This window comes from Oncorhynchus mykiss, chromosome 30 (assembly GCF_013265735.2).
Source record: "Oncorhynchus mykiss isolate Arlee chromosome 30, USDA_OmykA_1.1, whole genome shotgun sequence".
In the NCBI taxonomy this organism is placed as follows: domain Eukaryota; kingdom Metazoa; phylum Chordata; class Actinopteri; order Salmoniformes; family Salmonidae; genus Oncorhynchus; species Oncorhynchus mykiss.
This window is the reverse complement of record NC_050570.1, coordinates 33223495-33247479: the sequence shown is the minus strand read 5'-3', so window position 1 is coordinate 33247479 and position 23985 is coordinate 33223495. Positions and strand designations below refer to the sequence as shown.

The 23985-nt window shown below is 45.0% G+C and overlaps 1 protein-coding gene across 9 annotated transcripts in view; it reads right to left on the bottom strand.

The window, feature by feature from the left end:
- Nucleotides 1-23985, bottom strand: part of LOC110521733 (receptor-type tyrosine-protein phosphatase F) — a 338288-nt gene that overhangs the window by 130948 nt on the left and 183355 nt on the right. For 5 of the 9 annotated variants that reach the window (XM_036968463.1, XM_036968467.1, XM_036968466.1 and 2 more), the window contains exons 5-6: nucleotides 18969-19157; nucleotides 7578-7688 (exon numbers count right to left, since the gene is read on the bottom strand). In XM_036968463.1, coding sequence (XP_036824358.1) covers nucleotides 7578-7688; nucleotides 18969-19157 — 300 coding nt within the window. Of the gene's footprint in view, nucleotides 1-7577; nucleotides 7689-15482; nucleotides 15501-18968; nucleotides 19158-23985 lie in introns of all 9 variants that reach the window. The other 4 variants (XM_036968461.1, XM_036968462.1, XM_036968464.1 and 1 more) reach the window with 1 other exon arrangement.

Below are 23985 nucleotides of genomic sequence, written 5' to 3'. Positions count from 1 at the left end.
AGTTTGGACACACCTACTCATTAAAGGTTTTTCTTCATTTGTACTATTTTCTACATTGTAGAAGAATGGTGAAGACATCAAAGCTATGAAATAACACATATCATGAAGTACAAAAAGTGTTAAACAAATCAAAATATATTTAATATTTGAGATTCCTCAAAGTAGCCACCCTTTGCCTTAACAACAGCTTTGCACACTCTTGGCATTCTCTCAACCAGCTTCATATGGTAGTCACCTGGCATGCATTTCAATTAACAGGTTTGCCTCATAAAAAGCACAATTGTGTAAGTTATTTCCTTCTTAATGCATTTAATCCAATCAGTTGTGTTGTGACAAGGCAGGGGAGGTATACAGAAGATAGCCCTATTTGGTAAAAGACTAAGTCCATATTATGTTAAGAACAGCTCAAATAAGCAAAGAGAAATGACAGTCCATCATTACTTTAAGACATGAAGGTCAGTCAATACGGAACATTTCAAGAACTTTGAAAGTTTCTTGAAGTGCAGTCCCCACAACCATCAAGCGTTATGATAAAACTGTCTCTCATGAGGACCACCACAGGAAAGGAAAACCCAGAGTTACCTCTGCTCCAGAGGATAAGTTCATTAGAGTTAACTGCACCTCAGAATGCATCCCAAATAAATGCTAATTAATTCTGTGTTCCCTGTCCAAAATGACCGCCCCATTACAGCTGATTATAAATCCATAATTATCCATACATCATCACCTAATGTTGTGTTAGATCTTTTTATATACTTCAGTTCTTGTGACCCAGAGTTACCTCTGCTACAGAGGATAAGTTCATTAGAGTTAACTGCACCTTAGATTGCAATCCAAATAAATGCTTCACAGAGTTTAAGTAACAGACACATCTCAACATCAACTGTTTAGAGGGGACTGCGTGAATCCGGCCTTCATGGTCGAATTGCTGCAAAGAAACCACTACTAAAGGACACCAATAGTAAGAAGAGACTTGATTGGGCCAAGAAACACGAGCAATGGGCATTAGACCGGTGGAGTCCAAATTTGAGATTTTTGTTTCCAACCGCCGTGTCTTTGTGAGACACAGAGTAGGTAAACGGATGATCCCTGCATGTGTGGTTCCCACCGTGAAGCATGGAGGAGGTGTGATTGTGTGGGGGTGCTTTGCTGCTGACACTCTCTGTGATTTATTTAGAATTCAAGGCACACTTAACCAGCATGGCTACCACAGCATTTTGCAGCAGTATGCCATCCCATCTGGTTTGCGGTGACTGAGAGTGATGGAGTGCTGCATCAGATGACCTGGCCTCAACCAGGACCTCAACCCATTTAAGATGGTTTGGTATGAGTTGGACTGCTGAGTGAAGGAAAAGCAGCCAACAACTGCTCAGCATATGTGGGAACTCCATCAAGACTGTTGAAAAAGCATTCCAGGTGAAGCTGGTTGAGAGAATGCCAAGAGTGTGGCAGGCTATCATCAAGGCAAAGGGTGGCTACTTTGAAGAATCTAAAATATATTTTGATTTGTTAAACATTTTGTTGGTTACTACATGATTCCATATGTGTTATTTCATAGTTTTGCTGGCTTCACCATTCCTCTACAATTGGGAAAATAGTGAAAATAAAGAAAAACCCTTGAATGAGTAGTTGTGTCCAAACTTTTGACTGGTACTGTATATATGGATGTACATGTATTTATATGTACAGTGGCTTGCGAAAGTATTCACCCCACTTGGCTTTTTCCCTATTTTGTTGCCTTACAACCTGGAATTAAAATAGATTTTTTGGGGGGGTTGGTAAATTTGATTTGCACAACATGCCTACCACTGAAGATATAACATATTTTTTGGGTGAAACAAACAAGAAATAAGACAAAAAAACTCAAAACTTGAGCATGCATAACTATTCACCTTGCAGAAATTACAGCTGCAAGTCTCTTGGGGTATGTCTCTATAAGCTTGGCACATCTAGCCACTGGGATTTTTGCCGATTCTTCAAGTCAGAATTGCTCCAGCTCCTTCAAGTTGGATGGGTTCCGCTGGTGTACAGCAATCTTTAAGTCATACCACAGATTTTCAATTGGATTGAGGTCTGGGCTTTGACTAGGCCATTCCAAGACATTTAAATGTTTCCCCTTAAAACCACTTGAGTGTTGCTTTAGCAGTATGCTTAGGATCATTGTCCTGCTAGAAGGTGAACCTCCTTCCCAGTCTCAAATCTCTGGAAGAGTGAAACAGGTTTCCCTCAAGAATTTCCCTGTAATTAGTGCCAGCCATCCATCATTCCTTCAATTCTGACCAGTTTTCCAGTCCCTGCCGATGAAAAACATTGCCACAGCATGATGGTGTTCTCGGGGTGATGAGAGATGTTGGGTTTGCGCCAGACATTGCATTTTCCTTGATGGCCGAAAAGCTCAATTATAGTCTCATCTGAACCGGGGTATCTTCTTCCATATGTTTTGCCTTTTGGTGAACACCAAACGTGTTTGCTTATTTTTTCTTTAGGCTGTCACGCCCTGACCTTAGAGATCCATTTAATTCTCTATTTGGTTAGGTCAGGGTGTGACTAGGGTGGGCAATCTATGTTTTCTATTTCTTTGTTGGCCTGGTATGGTTCCCAATCAGAGGCAGCTGTCTAAAGTTGTCTCTGATTGGGGATCCTATTTAGGCAGCCTTTTCCCACCGGTTGTTTGTGGGATCTTGTTTTTGTGTAGCTGCCTGTGAGCAGCCCAGAACGTCATGTTTTGTTTTCTTCTGCATTGTTTTTGGTGAGTTGCATATTTATTAAACATGTGGAACTCGAAGTACGCTGCGCCTTGGTCCATTCATTCAGACGATAAGCAATGGCTTTTTCCTGGCCACTCTTCCATAAAGCCCAGCTCTGTGGAGTGTACGACTTAAAGTGGCCCTATGGACAGATACTCCAATCTACGCTGTGGAACTTTGCAGCTCCTTCAGGGTTGTCTTTGGTCTCTTTGATGCCTGTCTGATTAATGCCCCTCTTGCATTGGTCCGTGAGTTTTGGTGGGCTCTCTCTTGGCAGGTTCGTTGTAGTGCCATATTCTTTCCATTTTTTATAATGGATTTAATGGTGCGCCGCAGGATGTTCAAAGTTTCGGATATGTTTTATAACCCAAACCTGATCTGTACTTCTCCACAACTTTGTCCCTGACCTGTTTGGGGTGTTCTTTGGTCTTCATAGTGTCACTTGCTTGGTGGTGCCCCTTGCTTAGTGGTGTTGCAGACTCTGGGGCCTTTCAGAACAGGTGTATATATATTCTGAGATCATGTGACAGATCATGTGACACTTAGATTGCACACAGATGGACTTTATTTACAGTGCCTTGCGAAAGTATTCGGCCCCCTTGAACTTTGCGACCTTTTGCCACATTTCAGGCTTCAAACATAAATATATAAAACTGTATTTTTTTGTGAAGAATCAACAAGTGGGACAAAATCATGAAGTGTAACGACATTTATTGGATATTTCAAACTTTTTTAACAAATCAAAAACTGAAAAATTGGGCGTGCAAAATTATTCAGCCCCCTTAAGTTAAAACTTTGTAGCGCCACATTTTGCTGCGATTACAGCTGTATGTCGCTTGGGGTATGTCTCTATCAGTTTTGCACATCGAGAGACTGACATTTTTTCCCATTCCTCCTTGCAAAACAGCTCGAGCTCAGTGAGGTTGGATGGAGAGCATTTGTGAACAGCAGTTTTCAGTTCTTTCCACAGATTCTCGATTGGATTCAGGTCTGGACTTTGACTTGGCCATTCTAACACCTGGATATGTTTATTGTTGAACCATTCCATTGTAGATTTTGCTTTATGTTTTGGATCATTGTCTTGTTGGAAGACAAATCTCGTCCCAGTCTCAGGTCTTTTGCAGACTCCATCAGGTTTTCTTCCAGAATGGTCCTGTATTTGGCTCCATCCATCTTCCCATCAATGTTAACCATCTTCCCTGTCCCTGCTGAAGAAAAGCAGGCCCAAACCATGATGCTGCCACCACCATGTTTGACAGTGGGGATGGTGTGTTCAGCTGTGTTGCTTTTACGCCAAACATAACGTTTTGCATTGTTGCCAAAAAGTTCAATTTTGGTTTCATCTGACCAGAGCACCTTCTTCCACATGTTTGGTGTGTCTCCCAGGTGGCTTGTGGCAAACTTTAAACGACACTTTTTATGGATATCTTTAAGAAATGGCTTTCTTCTTGCCACTCTTCCATAAAGGCCAGATTTGTGCAATATACGACTGATTGTTGTCCTATGGACAGAGTCTCCCACCTCAGCTGATCCAGAGTGATCATGGGCCTCTTGGCTGCATCTCTGATCAGTCTTCTCCTTGTATGAGCTGAAAGTTTAGAGGGACGGCCAGGTCTTGGTAGATTTGCAGTGGTCTGATACTCCTTCCATTTCAATATTATCGCTTGCACAGTGCTCCTTGGGATGTTTAAAGCTTGGGAAATCTTTTTGTATCCAAATCCGGCTTTAAACTTCTTCACAACAGTATCTCGGACCTGCCTGGTGTGTTCCTTGTTCTTCATGATGCTCTCTGCGCTTTTAACTGACCTGTGAGACTATCACAGTGCAGGTGCATTTATACGGAGACTTGATTACACACAGGTAGATTGTATTTATCATCATTAGTCATTTAGGTCTACATTGGATCATTCAGAGATCCTCACTGAACTTCTGGAGAGAGTTTGCTGCACTGAAAGTAAAGGGGCTGAATAATTTTGCACGCCCAATTTTTCAGTTTTTGATTTGTTAAAAAAGTTTGAAATATCCAATAAATGTCGTTCCACTTCATGATTGTGTCCCACTTGTTGTTGATTCTTCACAAAAAAATACAGTTTTATATCTTTATGTTTGAAGCCTGAAATGTGGCAAAAGGTCGCAAAGTTCAAGGGGGCCGAATACTTTCGCAAGGCACTGTAACTAATTATGTGACTTCTGAAGGTAATTGGTTGCACCAGATCTTATTTAGGGGCTTAATAGCAGAGGGGGTGAATACATATGCGCGTACCAATTTCCCGTTATTTATTTTTTAGGATTTTCTGAAACAAGTTATTTTTTTCATTTCACTTCACCAATTTGGACTATTTTGTGTATGTCCATGACATGAAATCCAAATAAAAATCCATAAAAATCGATTTAAATTACAGATTGTAATGAAACAAAATAGGAAAAACGCCAAAGGGGTGAAGACTTTTGCAAGGCACTGTATGTATGTATGCATATGTATAAATATACTTGAAAAAAAATATATGGGGATTGGAAGTGATGAAGACAAAAACATTGATGGAAGCTACAATCTATCTGCAACATTCAACATCTACCCCCTAAAAAAGACACTAATGAATAAATATTATTTCTATGGAAATGGATAAATGGGAATTTACGATCAATGTAGATATATTAGAATGGTCTCAGTTATAAGGACAGACGCTAGGAGACGAGAAGTAAGTACAGGGAGTGAAGATTTCATGGATAAACTGACATATAACAAAACAAGAACAGCGTCTGGACAGGGGGATCAAAACGACATTAATGCAAACACTGGGAAGAAACTAAGGACGTGACAGATATAGGGGAGGCAATCAATAAAGGGAGCCTGACGGGCCTGGGAGCCCAAGGCATGGGAGCCCGACCAGCCAGCTGAGGTGTGGGAGCCCAACGTGCTGGCCCAAGATGTGTTAGCTCGACATGCCGGCCCGAGATGTGGGAGTCTGACGGGCCGGCTGAGACATGACGTGGGATGGGAGCATTATGAGCCGGCTGAGAGGCGTGGGAGCCCGACAAGCCGGCTGAGGAATGACGTGGGATGGGAGCCTGCCAAGCCAACCAAAGCAAAAAAAACTCTCGAGCCAGCTAAGGTATGGAAGCCCGACGAGCCAGCTGAGGCACCCCCGGTACCTGGGCCTGACGTCACCAACCCCAACAAAAAACTAAAAAACTCCCTGATGCATTCTGTAAGGACAGATGCTGGGAGACGAGAAGCAAGTACAGGGAGCGAGGATTAATGGATAAACGGACATACAGTTGAAGTCGGAAGTTTACATACACTTATTGTGGGAAGGCTACCCAAAACGTTTGACCGAAGTTAAACAATTTAAAGGAAATGCTACCAAATACTAATTGAGTGTATGTAAACTTCTGACCCACTGGGAATGTGATGAAAGAAATAAAAGCTGAAATAAATAATTCTCTCTACTATTATTCTGACATTTCACATTCTTAAAATAAAGTGGTGATCCTAACGGCAGGGAATTTTTACTAGGATCAAATTCCAGGAATTGTGAAAAACTGAGTTGAAATGTATTTGGCTAAGGTGCATGTAAACTTCCAACTGTATAACAAAACAGAACAGCATCTGGAAGAACAGCGTCTGGACAGGGGGATCAAAATGATGGACAGGGGTAACAAAATGACATAAATGCAGACATGGGGAAGAAACTGAGGAAGTGACAGATATAGGAGAGGCAATCAATTACGTCATAGAGTCCAGGTGAGTCCCATGAAGTGCTCATGCACGTAATGATGGTGACTGGTGTGCGTAATGATGGGCCGGCCGCCTGGTGCCCTCGAGCGCCAGAGATGGGGAGTGGGGGAGAAGTGACATCAGTAACATAAAAAGTTGTGAATAACTTAATTATTTGCCCTTGGTGAACCTTTCCAATGTGTTTGCGATGAGCACGGTAAAAACCTGTGGGTATGTATAAAACAGGGACACAAGGAACCAACTTGAGTTGAATCATGGAAAATTGCCTTTGAGAACATGATTTTGACTGGTGGAATAGAGGCTAATTGAATTTTTACTGCCGAACATTATTTTCTAAAAGACCAACGGGGTTGAGTTTGATATGACATCAGCCCTGTTTGCTTTGTAGTAGTAGAACAAATAGGCAGTGGACTAAATAGGAGATAGAGTGCCATTTGAGACGCAGCCATAGAATGTGTCCTCAGCATCCTGTTGATAGCAGAATTTCCTACACTCAGAATGACAGTAACCAACGAGGTGTCTATTTCCTGTATGTCTACAAGACTGCATATGTACCACCAGCATATAACAACTCTCTCCACCTCACCAAGTCTGCATCCCAAATGGCACCCTATTCCCTATATAGTGCATTGCTTTTTACCAGAGCCCTATAGGGAGTATACAATCACCCAGGAGAAAAGAAAAGATACAGAAAAATAAACACCCCCACAGAGAATAGACAAAACATTGACATAACAAGAACAGGCATCAACAGGTTAGGCTGAGCCTTTCACTAACTGGTTGGCTGGGTAGGTGCTCTATTATTCCAGTGAGGAAGTAGTTGGTTGGCATTTGTCAGTTTCCAGACAGTGAATAGATCCATGTGGAGTATTTGTATAGCTAGACCAGGCTCGCTGTGGAGAGGAGTGGGTTAACTTGACCAGAGAGCAGACCTGGTTGTGTAGCTGTGGAGTGGGTTAGCTTACACTAGTCTTTAGCGCTTGACCAGAGAGCAGTGATGGAAGTGATAGATTAGAATAGATACTTTATGGACAGGTGGATGGCCCCCACTGTTAGCACTGACCCGCTCGCCAGGCAGGGAGGGCTCTTACCTCTCACATATAGGTTGGCTGGAGCCGAGTAGCGGGTCCCGGCGCTGTTGACCGCCACACACTCGTACTTGCCCTGGTCCGACTCCTCGCTGTTTTCTATTTGGAGAGCTCCTGAAGGGAGAGGACACACTGTCAAGGCTCAGAGTCCACTCAGATGGATACATGGTTTGCATATCAAATGGCACCCTTTTCCCTACATAGTGCACTATTTTTGACCAGAGCCGTATTCACCCTGGTCAAATGTAGTGCACTATATAGGGAGTAGGGTGACATTTAGGACAAAATGCAGTTAATGCACACTGAAATGTGTGTTCAGACTTACACTACACACACACACACACACACACACACACACACACACACACACCCACACACACACACCTTGCCAAAACAAAAATACAAATAACCAAGCCGACTTTTCATACACGTACAGTATATATCAGAACAACTGACGTTTTGAAAACAGACCCATCCAGCAGACAGACATTTTGGCAACATTGAGAAAGACCAAAGCATAGACAGGTAAGAGGACATTACACTTCTTATTAGGGACCTAAATACTGCAGAAACGATGCAATATCAAGTTTCACGAAGTACCCATAAGTGGTAATTAACAGGAACTATAGCTCAGCCTGACGTTACAGTAAGACTGGACAGAGGAGAAAAGCAAATCAAGAAAAATACATACAGTAATTTAAAAGTGAGGAATTCTAAACCTGCTGTCTCATAAACAAGAAAACATATCTTTATCTTCTCACTTGTCAATACTAAAGTCAAATACAGGCCTAAGCCATTCTGTGAGTAATGACAATGTCAGTACAGAGAGATGGGAATCCCTAAGAGTTCTGCTGTACTTCAACGATCTCCCCATCACTCTGCCAAAGCTTCAGCCTTCAGCCTCACAGATTAACTAGCCACAAATCACTAATCAATTCTGCTTTGTTCACCACTGATTAGTTCTTATCACCTGCTCTACTGTTAGTGACAGTGGGGATGGCAACCATTTTTCAAACAATGAGGAAACAAATGAGTTCAAACAGACTAGGGGAGTGAAAGACTCTTTTATTCCTACTCTTGTCGACAGTCCTCTTTGGCCGTCCCTGTCTAAAACGGACGACACATGAAGACTGGATCTGGAACATAACACTTACCTGTTCCTGCTCACTCAGAGTGATCACGTGGTTTATCATTTTCTTTGACCATTTACCAAAGCATTTTCCTTTATACAATGAACAATTATTCATATACAGTCGACTGGATCGATTTTGGCAGACAACATGACTGTGTGTCTGGTGTTCATGTACAGGGATGCTCTTGATCGTGATGTTACACACATCATGCAGTTTGAGATCAGTGGCGGAATATTAATAGAAAATAAATGTGAGAATATATTTCAGAAAGGAATCTGAAATGCATCATATGGGATGAGTTTGTCACACAACTGCTGATAACATTTGGACATAGAAAAAAAAGTGTGTGGTGACATCCATGTGAATCTGGAGTTAGGTGAGATGGATGGGCGCCCAGAGATATCTTCATCCAGCAGCCACCATGTTACAATCATCTAGAGGATTCTGCCTGAGATGTGTATCCTGCTGCTACAAACGTCACATATACGCAGACAAGCCTCCGATTGGCTCATTCATACCCCCTCTCCCCTGTAACTACCCCCCCCCCCACACACACACACACACACACACAGAGCCCAACTCAGGTAAGACTTTCTTCGATGTACAGTTCTCTTTCCAAGGTCTTAGCTTTCTCCCTCTAGCCTTAACTTCTAGTGATCAACGCTTGGTGTAGGCTAGGGCAATCCTGTTTCCGATGTGCGAAGAGCAGAGGAATGCAGCAGTGGCTGGTTATTGCCTCATAGTTACATCTGGAAAAAGATAATATGTATTATCCTTTTCCATTCCTCTTTAATTGGATCTTGTGGCACAGTGCACTACTTTTGTCAAGGGCCCATTGGGCTCCGGTCAAAAGTAACGCAGTATAGCGAATAAGGTTGTCATGTTGTGTCTTGTCTCTGTCCTTTCCCTTCACCCTGTCTCCCTCTGCTGGTCGTTGTTAGGTTACCTTTTCTCCCCCGCTTTCTCCCAGCTGTTCCTTGTCTCCTCTAACTACCCATTCACCCCGTTTCCCACCTGTTCCCTTTTTCCCTCTGATTAGGTCCCTATATCTCTCTCTGTTTCTGTTCCTGTCCTTGTCGGATTCTTGTTTGTGTTTCATGCCTGAGCCAGACTATCGTCATGTTTGCTGTAACCTTGTCCTGTCCTGTCGGAATCTGCCGGTCTATCTGAGCCTACCTATGTTTGGTCATTAAAGAAGCTCTGTTTAAGTTAGTTCGCTTTTGGGTCCTCATTCACTCACCATAACAGAAGAATCCGACCAAGAATGGACCCAGCGACTTCGGATCCTCTCCACTCAGCCGTCGGGATCCAGGGAGCGATGCTAGGCAGACACGAGCAGGAAGTGTCTGCTGCTCGACATGCCGTTGAGACCCTGGCCACCCAAGTCTCCAACCTCACAGAACAGGTTCACCATCTCCGCCTCGATCCACCGGCCACTTCCAGGGCTTTCGAATCTCCGGAGCCCAGAATCAATAACCCGCCGTGTTACTCTGGGGAGCCCACTGAATGCCGTTCGTTCCTCACCCAGTGTGATATTGTGTTTTCTCTCCAGCCCAACACTTACTCCAGGAGCACTGCTCGTGTCGCCTACGTCATATCTCTCCTTATTGGACGGGCTCGTGAGTGGGGCACGGCAGTCTGGGAGGCAAGGGCTGAGTGTACTAACCAGTATCAGGACTTTAAGGAGGAGATGATACGGGTTTTTGATCGATCTGTTTTTGGGGAGGAGGCTTCCAGGGCCCTGTCTTCCCTATGTCAAGGTAATCGATCCATAACAGACTACTCTATTGAGTTTCGCACTCTTGCTGCCTCCAGTGGCTGGAACGAGCCGGCTTTGCTCGCTCGTTTTCTGGAGGGTCTCCGCGCAGAGGTAAAGGATGAGATTCTCTCCCGGGAGGTCCCTTCCAGCGTGGATTCCCTGATTGAACTCGCTATTCGCATTGAGCGACGGGTTGATCTGCGTCACCGAGCTCGTGGAAAGGAGCTCGCGTTCTCCGTTGCCCCCCTCTCCGCATCACTACCATCTTCCTCTGCCGGCTCGGGAGCTGAGCCTATGCAGCTGGGAGGTATCCGCATCTCGACTAAGGAGAGGGAACGGAGAATCACCAACCGCCTCTGTCTCTATTGCGGTTCTGCTGGTCATTTTGTCACTTCATGTCCAGTAAAAGCCAGAGCTCATCAGTAAGCGGAGGGCTACTGGTGAGCGCTACTACTCCTGTCTCTCCTTCAAGATCCTGCACTACCTTGTCGGTCCATCTACGCTGGACCGGTTCGTCAGCTTCCTGCAGTGCCTTAATAGACTCTGGGGCGGAGGGCTGTTTTATGGACGAGACCTGGGCTCGGGAACATGACATTCCTCTCAGACAGTTAAGGGAGTCCACGGCCTTGTTCGCCCTGGATGGTAGTCCTCTCCCCAGGATTCAGCGTGAGACGCTACCTTTAACCCTCACTGTTTCTGGTAATCATAGCGAAACCATTTCTTTTTTGATTTTTCGTTCACCTTTTACACCTGTTGTTTTGGGCCATCCCTGGCTAGTTTGTCATAATCCTTCCATTAATTGGTCTAGTAATTCTATCCTCTCCTGGAACGTCTCTTGTCATGTGAAATGTTTAATGTCTGCTATCCCTCCTGTTTCCTCTGTCTCTTCTTCACAGGAGGAGCCTGGTGATTTGACAGGGGTGCCGGAGGAATATCACGATCTGCGCACGGTGTTCAGTCGGTCCAGGGCCACCTCTCTTCCTCCACACCGGTCGTATGATTGTAGTATTGATCTCCTTCCGGGAACCACTCCCCCCCGGGGTAGACTATACTCTCTGTCGGCTCCCGAACGTAAGGCTCTCGAGGATTATTTGTCTGTAGCTCTTGACGCCGGTACCATAGTCCCCTCCTCCTCTCCCGCCGGAGCGGGGTTTTTTTTTGTCAAGAAGAAGGACGGGTCTCTGCGCCCCTGCATAGATTATCGAGGGCTGAATGACATAACAGTTAAGAATCGTTATCCGCTTCCTCTTATGTCTTCAGCCTTCGAGATCCTGCAGGGAGCCAGGTTTTTCACTAAGTTGGACCTTTGTAACGCTTACCATCTCGTGCGCATCAGGGAGGGGGACGAGTGGAAGACGGCGTTTAACACTCCGTTAGGGCACTTTGAATACCGGGTTCTTCCTTTCGGCCTCGCTAACGCTCCAGCTGTCTTTCAGGCATTAGTCAATGATGTCCTGAGAGACATGCTGAACATCTTTGTTTTCGTTTACCTTGACGATATCCTGATTTTTTCACCGTCACTCCAGATTCATGTTCAGCACGTTCGACGTGTCCTCCAGCGCCTTTTAGAGAATTGTCTTTTTGTGAAGGCTGAGAAGTGCACTTTTCATGCCTCCTCCGTCACATTTCTCGGTTCTGTTATTTCCGCTGAAGGCATTAAGATGGATCCCGCTAAAGTCCAAGCTGTCATTGATTGGCCCGTCCCTAAGTCACGCGTCGAGCTGCAGCGCTTTCTCGGCTTCGCGAACTTCTATCGTCGTTTCATCCGTAATTTCGGTCAGGTGGCCGCTCCTCTCACAGCCCTTACTTCTGTCAAGACGTGCTTTAAGTGGTCCGTTTCCGCCCAGGGAGCTTTTGATCTCCTCAAGAATCGTTTTACATCCGCTCCTATCCTTGTTACACCTGACGTCTCTAGACAGTTCGTTGTCGAGGTTGACGCGTCAGAGGTGGGCGTGGGAGCCATTCTTTCTCAGCGCTCCCTCTCTGACGACAAGGTCCACCCATGCGCGTATTTTTCTCATCGCCTGTCGCCGTCGGAACGTAACTATGATGTGGGTAACCGCGAACTGCTCGCCATCCGGTTAGCCCTAGGCGAATGGCGACAGTGGTTGGAGGGGGCGACCGTTCCTTTTGTCGTTTGGACTGACCATAGGAACCTTGAGTACATCCGTTCTGCCAAACGACTTAATGCGCGTCAGGCGCGTTGGGCGCTGTTTTTCGCTCGTTTCGAGTTCGTGATTTCTTATCGTCCGGGCTCTAAGAACACCAAGCCTGATGCTTTGTCTCGTCTCTTCAGTTCTTCAGTAGCCTCCACTGACCCCGAGGGGATTCTCCCTGAGGGGCGTGTTGTCGGGTTGACTGTCTGGGGAATTGAGAGGCAGGTAAAACAAGCGCTCACTCACACTCCGTCGCCGCGCGCTTGTCCTAGGAACCTTCTTTTCGTTCCCGTTCCTACTCGTCTGGCCGTTCTTCAGTGGGCTCACTCTGCCAAGTTAGCCGGCCACCCTGGTGTTCGGGGTACGCTTGCTTCCATTCGCCAGCGTTTTTGGTGGCCCACCCGGGAGCATGACACGCGTCGTTTCGTGGCTGCTTGTTCGGTCTGCGCGCAGACTAAGTCCGGTAACTCTCCTCCTGCCGGCCGTCTCAGGCCGCTTCCTATTCCCTCTCGACCGTGGTCTCACATCGCCTTAGATTTTGTCACCGGACTGCCTTCGTCAGCGGGGAAGACTGTTATTCTTACGGTTGTCGATAGGTTCTCTAAGGCGGCTCATTTCATTCCCCTTGCTAAGCTTCCTTCTGCTAAAGAGACGGCACAAATCATCATCGAGAATGTTTTCAGAATTCATGGCCTTCCGTCAGACGTCGTTTCGGACAGAGGTCCGCAATTGGTCGCATCTTACGCAGTCTTTCTTTTCGCAACCCTGCGTCTTGGTCAGAACAGCTCCCCTGGGCAGAATACGCCCACAACTCGCTTCCTTCGTCTGCGACCGGGCTATCTCCTTTTCAGAGTAGCCTCGGGTACCAGCCTCCGCTGTTCTCATGTCAGTTCGCCGAGTCCAGCGTCCCCTCCGCTCAGGCTTTTGTCCAACGTTGCGAGCGCACCTGGAAGAGGGTCAGGTCTGCACTTTGCCGTTATAGGGCGCAGACTGTGAGGGCTGCTAATAAGCGTAGAACTAAGAGTCCTAGATATTGTCGCGGTCAGAGAGTTTGGCTCTCCACTCAGAACCTTCCCCTTAAGACGGCATCTCGCAAGTTGACCCCGCGGTTCATTGGTCCGTTCCGTATTTCTCGGGTCATCACTCCTGTCGCAGTTCCACTTCTTCTTCCGCGATACCTTCGTCGCGTCCATCCGGTCTTCCATGTCTCCTGTATTAAGCCCGTTCTTCGCGCCCCCGCTCGTCTTCCCCCCCCCCCCCCCATCCTTGTCGAGGGCGCACCCATCTACAGGGTCCGCAGGATTTTGGACATGCGTCCTCGGGGCCGTGGTCACCAGTACCTTGTCGATTGGGAGGGGTACGGTCCTGAGGAGAGGAGTTGGGTTCCCTCTCGGGACGTGCTGGACCGTGCGCTGATCGAGGATTTCCTCCGTTGCCGCCAGGTTTCCTCCTCGAGTGCGCCAGGAGGCGCTCGGTGAGTGGGGGGGTACTGTCATGTTGTGTCTTGTCTCTGTCCTTTCCCTTCACCCTGTCTCCCTCTGCTGGTCGTTGTTAGGTTACCTTTTCTCCCCCGCTTTCTCCCAGCTGTTCCTTGTCTCCTCTAACTACCCATTCACCCCGTTTCCCACCTGTTCCCTTTTTCCCTCTGATTAGGTCCCTATATCTCTCTCTGTTTCTGTTCCTGTCCTTGTCGGATTCTTGTTTGTGTTTCATGCCTGAGCCAGACTATCGTCATGTTTGCTGTAACCTTGTCCTGTCCTGTCGGAATCTGCCGGTCTATCTGAGCCTACCTATGTTTGGTCATTAAAGAAGCTCTGTTTAAGTTAGTTCGCTTTTGGGTCCTCATTCACTCACCATAACAAAGGTGGCATTTGGAACACGTTTCCTTTCAGCACGTTTTCATGGCAGTGAGATCCCTTGATGAGATGAGATGTTCTTTATCTCTGGAGAGAGACAACGAGGTGAGCAGCAGGCAAATTGGGAAGTTCCTACTGACCCAATCACCAAAGCCTGCTCTCGCTTTTCTCCCTTGTATAAAATGAGCCAGAGGTATAAGACAACTTCTCAGTCAGCGAGATGGTCTGCTTCCCCAATGGCACCCTATTCATAGTGCACTACCTTTTGACTAGGGCACTATGTAGGAAATAGGGTGCCATTTGAGGCGCAGACATGGAGATTCTAGGACCCTCAATAAAGAGTGTAGCTAGCTGACAGAAGCTCCACTCTCACTCTGCCCAAAGAAGTTGAATCTTTAATAATGCAATCTAGTACCTCTTCCTCCTTCCTGCCTCTGACTACAGCCTCTCAGGACAGTGCTCAGACAGGGGTCATCGTTGACCACCTCTAAAACACATCACAGACTACTAATCATAGCAGGTGTCAATCCCGCCATACGTGGGGAATGGAAATACAGTAATGTCAGGCTCATCGCGAGGAGTCTAGGAATATAAAAACTGAAAGAGTGGTCAAGAGATCACGATCCACGCTCAGGATAGAGCTGCCATTCAAAATGTGAATCATATGTTTTGTTAATCTACAGTTTAAGCAGGTCCATCTTTCTATGGGGTTACAGTTTTCTTAGGTGAACGTTAAGACAGTTTAATTTGAGTGGGATGTGTAGTAAGGATTTTGTAGATTCGTTATTTGACGTTTGTGTTTTTAGAGGTGCCATTGACCAGACAGACTTACAAAGGGTCATGTACTGATGTGGAGAAGGAGTCAGGGCCCAGAGAGAGAGTGAGACAACTGGTGATGAGGACATTGTGAGGTGAAAGGTGGAGGGAATGGAGGAGGATAATGAGGAGGAGGACAGGAAGGATGACGTGAGTGGACAATTTTTTTGTGTACCCAGCATTCTTACCTCTGATTGGTGTACCACCTGGAGAGGTAATTTGAATGCAAATAAGATTAGAGAGAAGCATTAGTACAAAGATGAAAGAAGGAATAAAGAGAAGAAACCGCAGAGTGAAGAAGAACTTGAGTATTGAATTCCAGAAGCTATTTCTCCCTCAACACGTTTATAAAAAAAATAGCTTTTTAAATTTCTGGATATTACACAATTTTGTGTTTTGTTGTGTTGGGTGAGAGTACCAGAGTGGTAACAGAGTGGTAACCCGACTAAGGGGCAAGATTCTACTTCTGCTCTGCACTTGCCTGCTGTGTGCTATAATCCGGACTCTTTATGTTGTGTACACCTGGATATTTGTTTTCTCCCCATCATTTTTTATGCTGTACACCTGGCTATTTGTACTACTGAGCTGCGGGTCTGCTATGATGGCAAAGCTACTTATTCTCCCCACCTGCTTGTTCGTGTTGATGGCCAGGTGTTAACATCAACCTTGAATAGTGATTCGCCGTTCACCCAAAACAGGCCTTTTTCTGGCTGTTACCTAAGACATTCTGATAAGGTCTACAGACTAACTCTAGACAGGTTAACTAATCTGGGCTGTTCAGCTTCCTGTCGTAACGAGGTTAACACCAACACAGGCTACAACAGTATCTGATGTAATACTAAGAAACCTGTGCCCTGGAATACAATAGCCTAAGTTGTGATATTGCTGCTGCATTGTGAGAGAAAGTCTTAGGTGGGTGCAGTGTTATTCTTTTTTTTTGTGGACCACCCTCTAACTAATTAGCTGCATAAATAAAATATTGTTTGATTTCATTGATTATTCTTGTAGTTGTTAGTACGGGGTCATTTGGGCATATTTAGTCATATGCGACAAACGTTGGAGGAGTCGGTTTGGTTACTATACAGATACACACGATCTGGATAATAAATTCAAACCAGTATCCACTCATTAAACAGGAGCATAGAGGTGGAGGAGAGGGGTTGAGAAAAGAGGACGGAGAGCCCCCTAAAAGCTGTGTGTCCCATGTTGATGAGGTCATCAGCAGCTTAAAGAGGACTGGGTCTACGCTGAGACCTGCCAGGACAGACATACAGCCTCCATGTACTGAGCCCAGGTTGGTTTTAGTTCAGTATGAATATCACATGCTTTGTCCATGACAGATTTCAGTGTAGCAGGTACTAGGTAAATTGTGAAAAATAATAGTACTTTATTATGTTTTCGCAATATCCTGGATACAGTAGGCAGGTATTAATTTTCCTATATGTTGAAGAAATACATTGGGGTTAATGCACAACAATAACCTATTACCGTTGATTTAATTAGTCCATGCTCTGCCTTCACAAGGACATAATATTATGACCGTATATATTTAACACATTTTATCATGTCATCATTATCCATATACATATTCATAATAATTCAAGGATGGCATAATAAAACTCAGCTCATTATGTTACTAGCAGGCTGCAGTGGAGAGAATCACCAATCACCTAGGCTGTGTCCCTAATGACCCTCTATTTCCTATATAGTGTACTACATTTGAATAAAGCCCCTTTCAAAAGTATTGCACTATAAAGGGAATGAGGTGCACTATAAAGAGGTAAAGGTGACATTTGGGATCCAACCCTGGTGAGTCAGGAGGACCCAGAAGAGTTTGAGTGACTACTCCACACACAGAGCCGTGGCCTGGTGCACCTGCTACTCCAGGAGTATTTACCGGAAAGGATAGAGGTTTAGCCACTTCTAGAGACACTAATCCTCCTCCTCTTCCACTCCTACTCCTCTCCCACACCTCTCTTCCTCCCTATCAGATCCCCAGGACAGCAGAGGAGGAGTGTCAGGATGAGTGTCTGTTTGCTTTTTGTGTGGCCTGCATTGTAAACAGTGTTGATCGATGTCAGGGGCCAGACTTCCTGGTTTGGACAAGCCTATCGGTAATTACCGGGAGACAATGACATGTTTAAGACTGCATCCCAAATGTCACCCTATGTAGGGAATAGCATGACATTTGGGATCCAGACTTAGTAGACGGGGGACAGAGCTCTGAGCTTCATTTGACGCAAAAGACACATACTGACTTGTCTTTCATTTGCTACCAGAGTGCAAAGGTCTCAAATGGAAAATTTTGGCTATTAGCATTCCTTGATGGATAAAAGGTCCTATAATAGGGATACTAATTTATGAGCAAATGTAATCTCACGAGCGCGTAATGAATTGTATTGGAACAAATAAATTGCTTGAATGTCAAGTTGACCTCTGACAGACATTTAGCGAACGGGCAGCACTTAAACAAGAAGAGAAAAAAGAGACATGCCCATTTGGGCTTGACTGCAGTGGGATTAATGTGCATCCCAAATGGTACACTTTTCCCTACATAGTGCCCTACTTTTGACCAGAACCCAGGGCTCTGGTCAAAAGTAGTGCACTATGATGGGAATAAGGTTACAGTTAGGAATGCAGCCAATGTGTGACGAGGAAGGCAAGCCAGCGCTATGAACCAAATTGAAGAAAATTGCTGTGCTGTCATGTTAATAATACATCATGGCGGGAGGATCTGTCTTCACCTGAGGCCTCTGCAGCTGAAGCCTGCCTGGGGAAATCCTCCAGCTTCCACAGGCTTCAAAGCTACACATAGCCTGTGTCCCAAATGGCATCCTACTCTCTTTATATCCCTTTATAGTGCACTGCTTTTGACCAGAGCCCTATAGAGTTCTATACAGGGGATACGGTGCCATTTACAATGCAGACCAGAGATATCCTACTGCTTCTCTCAGCCTTTCCTCTCTCTGTGTCTGTGGATAGGAGCCAGAGGTGAAACACTGCAATTATACCTCTGTTTCTATATTATATTCTATGCTGCCAGAGCTGGGGTTCAAGAGTTGATGCCTATCTGGAATGCTTTTGGAGGTTGCATTGATGCTAAGGGTTTAGGGAGTAGGGACCCAGACTCATACATATTTGTGCACTGTTTCCCCCTCAAAACTGACTGTAGGGAGGGGCCTAGGCCTATATAGGCCTATAGTACAAAGGTATGAAGTGCACAGCCGGACAGCTTTGCTGCGCCTGCCTTACTGACTAAATAAGTGCTTGGAAACAGGCCACCTTTCTGAGTTGTACTGAGCCTTGTGGTTAGTTATAATTTTAAGACGAATGGCTGCCTGCATCTGGTACTGAAGGCACCACAGGCACAGAACAGCAGCAGCAATCCCTTTCAGGAGCCACTGGGGGAATTACAAAGCTGTATGCAGTTAAATGAATGTAGAAAAACACTTATTCACAACTTTAAGGAGTGATTTGGCAATTACATTTTAAATGTAAAAAATACATTCTACACAAATAAATGTATATTCTCATCATTGTTCAACACAGCGTTGGAATATATATTGAATTTTAGTGATTTTATTGCGTGTGTTTAACATGGGGCAAAATACTGTGTCTGTGTTTCTCAGAAATAACCATGTACAGTATGTGGGGACCGTGCGGAGACTCTGTACCTGAGCGGAGCTGTTTGATTCTTCCGTTGCTGCTGTTGATATCTACAGGGAGGAAGTCCTTGAACCAGGAGATCTCTGGGTCGGGGTTGCCACTGGCAGCACACAGCATGGTGGCTGTACGGGTCCGCTCTACAACCTTCAGCTGGGGTCCCATATCTATGGTGGGGAACCCATGGGGAATCTGGTCCTCTGGAGACACAGAGAGAGAGTGGTGGTTAGTGTATATGATATACTGTATATAATACAATGATAGTTTTAAGGTAAGTGGACCCTGACACGAGTGAACATAGCTTGCTGGTCGTCCTTGGTATAAAAAAGTTGAGAAACACTGAACGAAGGCACCAGTCATCCATTAAATGCATTCTCTTTCACACACACACACACACATACACACACATAGCCTGTGACTTCTTTCCTTCACATCTTGATATGTGAGACCACCCCATCAGTCATGGTCTGTGCTCTCCTCTGTGATTGGCCTGTTCATCCCACAGCCTTGAGCTGCAGTGAGGTGGTTGCCTTTAAAACACTGTGAAATACATCCCCAATGTAAATATGGCTAGGCCAAGGCGTGACTAATCCACCTATGGAATTTCTCGTCATGGATCTGTGGAGAGTGAGGCCGGAGTGCGAGACGCAATTTCACTCTGGATGAATTGCATTCAGATAGAGAGGGTCCCCTGCTTTCCCAGGTATGATCATCTGGAAGGATAAGTGTGGTCAAATGCCAGCCTCTGCCAAATTCTGCATAAAAACGTAACACAATCTATGCCTGAAATCACTTTCCATGCTTCCCTCCTTCTCCCTTGTGTGTGAAAAGAGGAAATACACCCCATCTCCAGGTACTCTGGAAAGGGAAAGCTCTGAAGGAAATAAGTTGAAAGGACCTTGAAATAACTGACGCAGAAGCTTAGGATATCTACAGTATATACTGTAAGTAAACTGGTGAAGACAGGACCAGGACAAGGATCAGTACCAGGCATAACCGTTTTTGTTGTTGTACTTTTTACCCCTTTTTCATGATATCCAATTGGAAGTTACAGTCTTGTCCCATCGCTGCAACTCCCGTACGGACTTGGGAGAGGCGAAGGTTGAGAGCAAAGAGCAATCCTAGCCGGCCAAACCCTCCCCTAACCCGGATGACCCAGGGCCAACTGTGCGCCGCCTCACGGGTCTCCTGGTCGCGGCTAGCAGCGACACAACCCGGGATCAAACCCGATTTGTACTGATGCCTCTAACACTGTGATGCAGTGCCTGCTGTGCCACTCGGGAGGCTCAAGCTTCATGTTTCTATTGAAACCTATTTATTTCGCTGTGTTTTGCTGTTTAAATAAAAACCCAACTTTTTCTGAAAAAGTATTGTTAATCGAATCCTGCCCCTTTGCCAAGTTTGTTGCCGTTACAGTAATTAACAGGCTTCAATGGGACAAGCTAGAGTACAGTAACTTGAACGCTTGATGGATAAGTGACATTGCAAAAGACATCGGCAACCGTGACAGACAGCAGCCAAGCCCGTATTGATGAGCAAGGGGATGTGACAACAGTATATGCGTCCCAAATCACACCCTATCTCCTATGTAGTGCAGTACTTTTGGCCAGAACTGTGTGGTACCCGGTCAAAAGTGGTGCACTATAAAGGGAATGGGGTACCATTTGGGGACGCATGCCACTACCTGTTGTTACCCTTGTTTGACAGTAATCTGAGGCAGTGTGAACAATGGTGACACTGTGATTCTGTCAATACCAGGTACTACAGAGGGGAAAGTCGATAGCAGGTAGTGTAAAGAGGGGGTAATTTCTTAGGATGAGGGTGTCTATTAGTCCTGCAAAGAAACAGAATGGGAAAGGGAAGGGAAAGGGGATACCTAGTCAGTTGGACAACTGAATCCATTTAATGTGTCTTCTGCATTTAACCCAACCCCCCTGAATCAGAGCAGAAAACCTCAAGTGTGAAAGGACAATAATTGTGTCCCCAATGGCACCCTATTTCCTTTATAGTGCCCTACCTTTGGCCAGAAACCTATGGGTCATTTTTGGTTAATTTGGGATGCACACAATGATGCAAACGTCTGGCTCAGAAGAGTAAAGAAGAGTTCAGAGAGACACTGGGAAACCCTCTAATAAAGAGACGGGCTGTGAAAGGGAGGTGGGATCCCATGGAGAGAAAGAGACACATGAACCCTGAGGACTCTGGGGAGGGGCTGGCTGGCTATGGGAAACAACTGTCATATGAATCAGGGGACTGAAGAAAGGGGTTAGCTGGCTGGCTGGCAGTTTGACAGACTGTCTTGCTGATTGTCACTGGGAAACACCTACTGTAGCCTATCACTGTTGCTCCTCCCTGGGCTCTGAGGCTCTGACTTAGGTAAGAACTGCCTGTTCTCTCCCCCCTCACACAATAAGAGCTGGAGCTCCATGAGTTGTCGTCTCCATACCCACTTTGAAAGAAGTTAATTGTCGACTGGCAAGGACGCCTGGAGGTTCTGTGAGGAACCATTCACCCCGAGGAAGCCTTTGTCTTTTCAGTGTCTCACTAAGAGATGGCATACTGTAATAGTACCCCAAGGGGAGCTGGGGATGTGCCCTGGTCTTTATCATTATGGAGGAGAGGGAGGAAAGAGGGTAACGCAGCCTTCTTAGAATGCCATTGCAAATGATTTAAACGGTGTCAAATCCCATTCTTGCTGTCTTACCATCTCTGTCTCTGCTCCCATACCATACTTGGGAGAGAAAAAAGTAATTCACATGCCCCACATGCTTCAGCAACTAATCCCATAGGTTCCTTTACTGTCGCGGTCTTAGGGGAATACTGACTGTCGGCTTTGCGGTCTGTAGGAAACAACATCTACACTTCGCTGATCCTCATCACTGAGGACCCACAAGGGTGCATGCTCAGCCCCCTCCTGTACTCCCTGTTCACCCATCACTGCGTGGCCATGCATGCCTCCAACTCAATCATTAAGCTTGCAGACAACACAACAGTAGCGGGCTTGATTACCAACAACGACGAGACAGACTACAGGGAGGAGGTGAGGGCACTCAGAGTGTGGTGTCAGGAAAACAACTCAACGTCAACAAAACAAAGGAAATGATCGGGGACCTCAGGAAATAGCCGAGGGAGCAAGACATCTGCCATTTCCAGCTACAATAGTCATTTACAACACTAACAATGTCTACATTGTATTTCGGATCTATTTAATGTTATTTTAATGGACTTTAAAAAACAACATTTCTAAGTAACCCCACACTTTTGAACGGTAGTGTACGTTATTCCAGCAGCAGACTATGATCGTTAATGTCAAAAGTTGTACTGAAGTCTAAGACAGCCCACACAATAATTTAGCTTCAATTTATTTTATTGTCAATCATCAGTCATTTGTGCAAGTGCTGTGCTTGTTGAGTGTCCTTGCCTATAAGCGTACTGAAAGTCTGTTGTCAATTTGTTTCCTGTGAAATTGCATTGTATCTGGTCAAACACCATTTTTCCCAGAAGTTTACTAAGGGTTGGTAATAGGCTGATTGGTCGGCTATTTGAGCCAGCAAAGGGGGCTTTACTATTCTTGGGTAGCGGAATTACTTTAGCTTCCCTCCAGGCCTGAGGGCACACACTTTCTAGTAGGCTTAACTTGAAGATGTTGAAAATAGGAGTGGCAATATCGTCCGCTATTATCCTCAGTTATTTTCCATCCAGATTGTCAGACCCCAGTGGCTTGTCAGTGTTGATGGACAACAATAATTTTTTCACCTCTTCCACACTGACTTTACGGAATTCAAAAGTACAATTCCTGTCTTTCATAATTTGGTTTGATATACTTGGATGTGTAGTGTCAGCATTTGTTGCTGGCATGTCATTTCTAAGTTTGCTTATCTTGCCAATGAAAAAGTCATTAAAGTAGTTGGCAATATCAGTGGGTTTTGTGATAAATGAGCCATCTGATTCAATGAATGATGGAGCCCAGTTGGCTTTTTTCCCCAAAATGTTATTTAAGGTGCTCCAATTCGGTTTACTATCATTCTTTATGTAGTTTATCTTTGTTTCATAGTATAGTTTATTTTAATGTTATTTTGCTTAGTCACATGATTTCTCAATTTGCAATACGTTTGCCAATCAGTTGGGCTGCCAGACTTACTTGCCATACATTTTTCCTCATCCCACTCAACCCATAAAATTCTTCAATTCCTCATCAATCCAAGGGGATTTAACAGTCATTTTCTTAATGAGTGCGTGCTTATTAGTAACTGGAATAGGCAATTTCAGAAATGTGTCAAGTGCAGCGTCTGGTTGCTCCTCATTTCACACCACAGACCAGCAAATATTCTTTACATAATCAACATATGAATCACTACAAAACGTATTGTATGACCTCTTACACTATATTAGGCCCAGCCTTTGGAACTTTAGTTTTCCTAGATATGGCTATTATATCATGATCACTACATCCTATGGATTTGGATACTGCTTTAAATCAAATTTCTGCAGGATTAGTAAACATGTGATCAATACGTGTTGATGATTTAATTCCTGTGCTGTTTGTCAATACTCTGGTAGGTTGACTGACAATCTGATTCAGGTTGCAGCCACTGGTTACAGTTTGAAGATTTTTCTTGAGTGGACAGCTTGATGAGAGCCAGTCAATATTTAAATCACCCAGAGAATATACTTCTCTGTTGATATCACATACATTATCAAGCATTTCACACATATTATCCAGATACTGACTGTTAGCACTTGGTGGTCTATAGCAGCTTCCCACAAGAATGGGCTTTAGGTGAGGCAGATGAACCTGTGGTCACATTACTTCAACAGTATTTAACATTTGATCGTCTCTAAGCTTTATATGTACGTGTTTCTTTATACAGACCGCAACACCACCCCCGTTGGCATTTCTGTCTTTTCTGTACATTTTATAACCATGTAATGCTACCTCTGTATCATCAAAGGTATTATCTTAGTGAGTTTCAGAGATACTCAGAATATGAATGTCTTCTGCTACAAGCAAGTTGTTGACTTCATGGA